Genomic DNA, 9,153 nt, shown 5'->3' on the forward strand with positions numbered 1-9,153 from the left:
TTGTGGAACCAGGGATTGAACTCAGGCTCTTGTGCTTGCCAGGGAAGCACTTATTCCACTGAGCCATCTCCCTGGCCCCAGGAAATATTTCTGAGTGATTGGGAAGATACAATATTTCAAAGCTTGCAGCCTAGCGAAAGCAGGGAGCACACACTGCTGTGTATTAGACGAGGCACAAGCTCAAGCGTTTTCACATCTATCTTAAGAAATTAGAAAGGAAGCCAGAACTCGAACGTTAAAATTAACAAAATTTAAAAAGAGGAGCATAGAAATAGATGGAATTAAAAACAGAAGCATAAAAGTAACAGCAAGACATCAAAAGTCAGCTCTGGGAAAGAACGATATTGAACAATCCCCACAAAGGTGGATCAAGAAAGAAGGATTAAAAAAAGTAAGAGAAGACACACATTAGTAGTGTCGAAAGGATATGTCACTATAGATCTTAGCAGACATTACAGATGGTTAGTTAGAGGAAATGAAAAAAATGAATAGAAGAAAGAAAACAAAACTGATGAATTAGAAGTGGGAAATATGAATAGTTCTTTATGTGTGAAAGAAAATGACTGTGTAATTTAGAAAATCTTCGGCTGGCTGACTCCATGTGTACAGTCTTTCAAAATACTTGGAAAGAATTCACACTGTATTTCAGCTATTGCAAAAGGAGGCCACTGCCTTTTTTTTTTTTAAAGAGAAAAAAAAAAAACACACAATAAGATGACACAGAATTTCCAAAGAAGGTGACATCAAATTAACAATGGTTGTTATACTGCATATTGTTATCTTCACAGTAGTTTACCACATTAGGCAGGATACAGGCATGTGACATGGGTCAGTTAACATAAGCACTAACTGTTCCTTTCAATGAACTAGTACAAATTAGTAATACAATTATCTTAGCTGTCATATATACGTATATAATATACAATGGAGTGTTGCTCAGCTATAGAGAAAGATAAATTCAAGGTTTTTATAAGTAGATACAACTAGTCAGCATTTTCATAAGTGAAATACACAAGATCCTCACGTGTAAACATCATATTGTCTCCCTAGTGCAAGAAACTAGAAGAGTAAAAAAGATCTAAAATGTACAGTAGATATTGTGAGAGGGAAAGAAACTGCTCAAAAGGAGAGAACAACTGGAACGGGGGAAGGAGCAAAGAAAGAAGGGCTAACCTTTTTTTTTTAAAATGAAAGCAATATAACCTTAAATATGACAATAACTTCCTACAAATAAGTTTCCATATATTAATACACTAGAAATTGAGTCAGAGAGACTCTGCACCAAAAGGAAAGCTGCTATAACTCCCAACTAATCACTGCACGACAGATGCGCTACTATCTACTTCTCAGAACCTCAACTTGTGCCCCAACCTCTAGGAAAACAGCATGCATACCACATTTTAATATAAATATGTGCCAATTTATATACTTATACTGAGGTTGAAGTGATATTACAATACAGAATTCGTTAAAACTCGAATGAATTCATAGGGAATTATGGAGAAACAGTATGTGAATTAAAAAGAAAAGTCCTTAATACTTAAAAAGTTGTTACTTTGAGTCTAATAACTGAACAATATTAAAATCATATAATTAAGTTATATATATATATATATATATATATATATATATATATATAATCACTTAGCTGATGTCTTGGTTACTTTTTTCTCATTGCTGAGACAAAATACCCAACACCCAAAGTTACAGGGGGAAAGACTGGTCAGGGTCAGGCTCACAGGCTGGGGCCGTCTCAGGCCGCAGTGGGCTGGCTCCAAGCAGGGTGACACGCTCCAGAGCAACACTCCAAGGTGGCAGAAGGCAGCAAGAGCAGCGGGGTGGGGTGGGGGGCCACAAGCCTGCGTCCTTCCTCCCTCGCACTGCAAGGAGGCTGCCGGCCGAGAAGGCGCAGCGCTCACACCGTCCTCCCCCCTCCTCTCCACCTCATGGGAGGACCCAGGGCTTCTCTTACCGGAGAGACCCTAAGTACAAGGGAGGGGCAAAAGAAAAGACAATGGGAAGAAGGCAGGCAGATGTTCTCAAGGGGAGGCAGCTGAGAGGCAGAGGGAGAGGTGGGGAGAAGGGGCGGGGAGAGAAGCCGAGGTGCCTTCAGCGCCTGCTGCAACTCCCTCCTCCCTCCAAGCACTGCCAACACAGAGCAATACAAACTATGAGTAGACTATTTTTTTTCTTATTTAGAATTTTACTTTTTCTCTTATTTTCATTATGTCAACAGAGCTGGGCAAGCCCTATTGTTACAAAAGTTCTGCTCTGTTTTCTCTGCATGTTGAATGCATGAAAAGTGCTCCTCCAAGCTACGAAATAGCCGATTGGGAATTCAGTCAGGGCTCTACGCATGTCACTTAGGAAGGCTTAGGTTTCAAGATGACAAAGGCACTTTAACAAGCACGTTGCTGGCTCAGTGGAATAAGCGCTTGCCTGGCAAGCGCAAGGGCCTGAGTTCAATTCCCAGTTACGCCAAAAAGACTAAGACCAAAAAAAAAAAAAAAAAAAAAGAAGAAAAGCGCATTGCTGGGCATGGTGGTGCACACCTCTAATCCCAGAACTTGGGAGGTTGAAGCAGGAGGATCCTTGTGAGTTCAAGACCAGCATGGGCTACAAAGTGAGCTCAGGCCAGCCTGTACTGCATAGCAAGACCCTGTCTCAATAAGACAAAACAAAACCAAATAAGCACGCGTAAGAAGTCACAGCTGCATTCCCAAGTTCTGCGCATGCACCGCATTCACTCCGACATCATCTTCCTTTTCATCTTCAGGGATCTCAGGATCCCAGAAACAACGTGCCGTACTGCAGTTTCTCGCTGAGTGTGTACCCAACTTCCCAAGCACCTGCATCCTGCCACACGCGGCAGCCTGTCTTGATCTAACCAACCAAGTTATGCCACAAGGCCGCTCACGGGGTGCTGTCCGGTGCACCAGCGCACCCATCACCGGAGCTCGAGAGGAGCAATTCTTATCTGGAGCAATGGCAGGAAGCACAGCTGCAGAAAGCAGAGGTGCCTGCGGGTACTCACAGGTCTCCATGAACGAGGCCGTAGATCTGCGGCATGCCCTGCTGATGGACCCCTCTCAGGACCACGATGAGCAGGATCACCACGAGGGACGGCAGCCCCCAGCCCAGGAGGAGGAGCAGCGGGGCCCGTCGCTCCGTGTGCTCGTCGCTCATCACCAGCACGTACCAGAAATTCACCGACTAGGAGGAAGACAGAAGGAAGGTGTTAGGGTCAGAGGCACAGGACGGCAGCCCAGCTTACCCACTGCCCTTTTTATTTTCCTTTATTTTCTCCCATTTAACCTCAGTCACGATGCTCTGTGCTTGTTCTGAAAATCTGGCTTTGAAGAAACAGGTGCCGAGGTTTAAATCTACTTCCCACGAGAACTTCATGATGACGAGAAGGCGGGCAAGAGCCCAGGTTTTCTGAGTTTCTGATAGTTTTTATTAATTCAGGGGTAACACATGACAAGGCCAGAGGCTGTTCCTGGGAAGGGGTTCCCCATCTCAGTCTCCAGGGGTAGACCCAGAGGACCAAATGCAAAAGCACTGCTTCAGGCCGGGTGAGGCTTCGCGGTCTGCTTGGCTGTGAGATCTAGCTCACTTTTTTTGTTTACTCAGCTGATAAATATTTATTGAGTGCTTATTTCAGAGACCAGCCAGCCACTGATGAGTCAGCACTGAAAGAGATGGGAGATCTCAAGTCTCGGATCCCAAACAAACAGGCCATGAATGCTTACGGGTATGTGTGTTTTATGTTTCTACAATTATTGCACCTGCTATTCTTACTAAGGTATAATATGCAGAGGGCAAGTGTATAAAGTGTAGGGAGGTGCAGAGATAGATAATTCAAAGAGAACAAGGAAAGTGAGGCCTGCGAAGGTTACTCTTGGGCCCAAACCTGTCTAGGCAAACAGAAAATATATATTGTCTTCTAGTGTTTTCATTCTGTGAGAAATGCTTCATTTGTCATCTAATACAGTAATGGCATTGATTGTCATATTGTCCATATTCCATGCAGTAATCATTGATACCCCTTTGCTGGGTGAGCCTCCTTCACAATTTAATATGGAAAAAGAGGGAGGGTAAATGAATTTTATTCATACATACTCTATTAGGGGACACAGAAAAGTAACATTTCCAGAGCTCAGTGTCCTGGTGCTCATTTAACCATAGAGATTAAATGAAATATTATATATAAAATGCTAAACACATACACAGTCACTGTTGGAAAATGTGTCCACCTCCCTTAAATCTCCTACTGGGATATGACACAGGAGAAAGAGCTGAAGACCAGAAGTAAACACAGATACAGGGGAAGGCCTTTCTGTGTGAAAAATAAGTATGGAGAGAGGTTTTCTGGTGCTGTTTACTGGGCTTTCTGAGTAAGATTCTATCTGGATTGGACTTGCCTTGGGAACTAGTATTAGGCTAAACAACGGAAGGATAAAAATGTTTGGTTCCTTGAAGATTTTCATTTCTGATTTTGATTTGCTGTCAGCACTCTTTATCTTCATGTATATCTGCTTATATGTAATTATAAAGCATGTTTTGAGCTGTTGCTTATGTAAATTTGTTCTAACTTCTTTATAAAAATTATTCCATCCAAAGAGTTTTTTCCTTCTCTGTAGATTTAGCAGAAGGATGTGGCCCTAAATAAATAGGGCAAGTCAAGTGTCAAAGGCTGAGGGCATCCATTCTGCATGACAAAGGATGAAATGTCACACAATGTGACATCAATCAATCTATCTCCAAAATACAAGTGCTCATTCTGTATGAAGTAGATGTCTCTGTGTCCAGACAACATGGAACCCATGGCACCACAGGGCAGAATCAAACGAGAATACATACTGGTGACTTCTAAGCAGGTCGTCATCATAAAGACTGGACATGAGCTTCTGAGTATGAATTCCTTCTTAATGGCATCCAATCACTCACACGTATGATAATGACGGCACTGCTAGATCACATGTTATTTTTTAGATGACAGAATGAAAATACTATGTAATAATACAAGTATTTGAGAAACATCCTGTGGTCAACATGTAAGATTAACTGACGTATTTCCCTGAACATGTGTGGGACACATGACTAGCCCACGAGCTCCTCCATCCTAGGCCTGTCCCAGCACCTCCAGTAGGCCCAGCACTCCGGTGCTCCAGACTCCCCTGCAGGCCAGAGCTGATCTGACGGGGCAGAGTCTGGGCTACCCATCTGCTGCTGAACTCCCTGGACCTCTGCAAGTGACTAAAGGGTACAATGAACCAAGAGCGTATGGGAAGCATCGTGGTAGGGCAGCCACATGTACAGTGAGGAGAGAGTCTAAGCCCTCTGGGGCTTGCAGGCCCTTGTGAGGCCAACTACACTTACAGATCTTGGGTTACATGAATTATCCTGTGTAGTTACTCCTTCAATGATTTTACTGTTTAAATGAGCTCAATTGAGTTTTTTTCTTTGTCCAAAACAACCTGACTACATCCTGAAGCAATGGGTCAAAACCTCCAGTGTTTGCTAGTCTCTAAACAAAAGATGATACAGAATTTGACTATCTTTCTGTCTTCAAATCATGGCTTTTCCTTTGTATTCTAATTTAACAACATAACGAGGCCAGTATGTTTGCACAGCAATTTCACATAGATAGCATCAAAACTATTCCACTAGATATACTCTCTAGAGACAAGCCTAGAAAGACTGAAACATATAGTCATCATTACAAACCACTGAATTGGTTACTTTGAAAGAGACAATAGGAAGAAGATTTTGCAGTGATACTGTTAGTAGTTACATATTTAATAAGAACTCTAAGCATTGATTTCCTACTAAATGTTTCACCACCTTATTTTCATTCTTATCAATGAAGGACAGTTGATTTTGTTTTGCATATCTATCATCACCAGCATATCAAGATTACCCAGGTGACTATACTTGGGAGAACTTAATACATAGTCAATTTTAATCACTGTTAATAAAATTATGCAATATTTTTGAAAATTTCCTATCATATGCAGAATCTACAGAAATATGGAAAGGAGAATTTGAACAGATCCCCCATAAGCCACCACATCAATAATGGGAATAGCAGGTCTTTTAAATTTATAGAAATTGGAAAAGACATGGTGAATAGCAACCTGACTTGGGTTCTGACAGCTCTGCCTGGATATGCTGTATGTTCTTTGCCAACACCATTGGTCTCCTCTGAGTTTCAATTTCTCTCTCTGATAAGAGGAGATTCAACTGTAAGTTGTTAACCATTTCCAACACTGAATGACAGTAGAAATAATTACTTAAATAAAACTATGAACTGCATGGCTTCCGAGCCCACACTTTTCAGTGGTAGCAGATTAGGTTAGAGATCTCCTGAATGTGCGCTGCTATTTCCGGACAAGGACACAGAGTTGGGGAGAGAAAAGTGCAGGTTCTTCACATAGCTACAGAACTGGGAGTAGGAAGCCATCCTGAACACGCCGTGAACACTGGTACATTTACAGTTAATGTCCACAGAAATGCACGCAAGCACTGACATGTTACCATGCGCCAGCGAGCTTCCTTTCTTGGCCCCATTTGTTCCTCTTAGTATGGACGGGATTGAAGATGCGTTTTCACATAGAAGTCTCCTGCCCTGTTCACTTGGTGCTAACATTTAATGAAAAATGATTAAAGGTCTCAAAATATAAATAGTTTGAAACAACTAAGTTGTGGGAGATTAATTTTTCATATATACAATATTAAAAATGAAGCTTTCAGGGCCGGCCAGATATTTCAGCGGACTCATGCGCCTGCTTAGGCAGATGCAGGGACCGGGGTTCCATCCTCGGCATGCTGTTGCAGGGACCGGGGTTCCATCCTCGGCATGCCGTGCCAGCCCCGCCCCCAGGGTGCACTGAGATGGCAATTGAAACTGGGCGTGGTGGTACGTGCCTGTAATCCCAGCGCTTGGGAGCTGAAAACAGGAGGATCATTAAGAGTCCGATCTACTTGGTAAGACCCTGTAGACCCTGCAGAACCTGTACTAAATACATAAAAAAAGAAAAATTAAGCTCTGTGCCATTTCATGGAATTCTTTGCATGTAATCTCTATTCAAAGACATCAAATAAACAAAGATGCACACAATTTGGTCTGAGAATTTAGCACATTTAATTTGTTTTCCAGGAATGTTTTCAGTGACTGCTGTTTTCCAAATGTCTACACAGCAAAATCAAAGACACACTCTGTTAAAGGCTTTGGACAAATCATACTTTTGCTTTCATATGTCCCATAAACTCATTCATTAACTTAGTTATGTATCATTAACAACATTCATTAACTTCTTCACATATCCTACCATGTATATTAGTACATCAGTAAAATACAAAGGAGAAATGCAGCTTTTTCAGGTTAAAAATGGGTTCTCTGAACTCCCTAAGTTTTCATGTGTCAGCAGCCAAAGCTTAGGATGCCAGCTAATGTTAATCTTTGGCTAGTCATTGTTTTGCTGGGTGCTTTAAACAGATGTAATGCATCAGGTTTAGTCCGAGATCAGAGATGCTAGTCATCCTGTCCACTGCCATGTGTCCTCAATCCTTCATTTCAAGGACAGTCTCAGAAATGTCGCCGCACATCCTTCCCCTGCTTCTCCTTCTTTCTTAATATTTATTGTGTGAAATAAACCGGAAGGCTTTTTGAGGGTTGAAGAATTCCGTTATTTCCTGGGTATGTCATTTTTATCCTGGTAATAACTCCCAGGCTGTTATCCTTAATACTTTTGATGTCCCCTCAAATTAAATCAAGGACAAAGGAAAAACAGGGTTACCTCCAGAAGTTTCCTTCTCATTCTCCGCACTGGTACTAGGTAAGCTTTCTAGCAAGGACTCAATGGAAACCTTCTTCATGGCCTGGTTACGGGCAAGGTGAGGGCATAACACGTAAGTAAGTGCTCAAGTACAGCTGCGAAGTTCCTGCGTAGCCCTACCGCACACGAGCATCTCAAAGAATGTACTCGTCTCCTTGATTAGCTCATGATCTGGCAATCGGACTAGAGTGTGTTTCATGTAAATACTAACAGTTAAGGCACACTTTCCAGGAACTTACTCAGCATGTACTCTCTAAGTAAACAAATGTTCCCCATGCAAGAAAGTACAAGGAAAAACTGTTCACAATAGCAAAAAACAAAAAAACAAAAACAAAAAACCACCAACCTAGCAATAATTAGAATTTCATCAAGTGGAGACCAGAAAAATAAACCACAGGACAACCATAGAATAGCACAGAAAAAAGTACAGCTGTACATGGTGAACATAAAGATGTCTGAATTTATGTACTATTACACACACACACACACACACACACACACATTTGAGCTTGCTTATGTATTTATAAATATTTGTCTATTCATGGGATATTTCTGGAGGGCCACACAGGAAGCCACTTGAAATGTGCATCCTCAGCCTGGTGTTGAGGACAGCAGCAGGGAATGTGTATGCGAAATAGCAATAAAGACATGCTTTTTACTTTTTATTTCTCTAAAGTTTTATGCCACTAAAAAACATTATCTCTCAAATTAAAGCAAAACAGAGAAAGGGAACAGTCGTGAAACAATTAGCTAAGATGTGGCCAGGTTTGAGGTTCTCACTGCCAGTCTTCCTTAAAGTAAACATGAGGTGGCTCTCTTAAGGAAGTGGGTAATACTTTCAGTAATTCCACTGAGGGATTTTACATGAACAGCAAACAGAAGGGTAACTGAGTACCCAGGGCCACAAAGGGGCTTGTGAGTTGTCTGCTTGAAAACAAAATAAGCAAAGTGCCTTCCCACCGTACGCTGAACGACTTCCTTGCCGTAGGAAGCGGAGCCCTTAAGAAATGGGCTCAAAGCCATCAGCTGTGGGGCCTGCTCTGAGCCACATGCATGCTTTAGTAATGGGCGAGAGATTCCAGTTCGCTACGGCTTCGCAGCTAGTATCTGTCTCACCTGAAGTTAGTTCCCTTCCCACTGTGTTGGGTCGGCTCTCTTTTGTAGTAAAGATGTAAGTTATACTGCAAAAGTAGAATACTGAACGTGTTTGAAGATGTGATATTTTGGGCACACAAAGTAGCTTAACAAGTAATAGGAAGACAGAGAGAGAGAGAGAGAGAGAGAGAGAGAGAGAGAGAGAGAGAGAGAGAGA

General features: G+C 42.0%; 1 protein-coding gene across 1 annotated transcript in view; it reads right to left on the reverse strand.

Moving 5' to 3' along the window:
• Adgrv1 (adhesion G protein-coupled receptor V1) overlaps positions 1-9,153 on the reverse strand; it is a 479,349-nt gene that overhangs the window by 149,794 nt on the left and 320,402 nt on the right. Inside the window, exon 85 of the mRNA XM_004644067.2 lies at positions 3,035-3,213. Within this exon, the coding sequence (XP_004644124.1) occupies positions 3,035-3,213 (179 nt within the window). The remainder of the gene's footprint in view (positions 1-3,034; positions 3,214-9,153) is intronic.

This window comes from Octodon degus, unplaced genomic scaffold, assembly GCF_000260255.1.
Source record: "Octodon degus isolate 3935 unplaced genomic scaffold, OctDeg1.0 scaffold00190, whole genome shotgun sequence".
Taxonomy (NCBI): Eukaryota; Metazoa; Chordata; class Mammalia; order Rodentia; family Octodontidae; genus Octodon; species Octodon degus.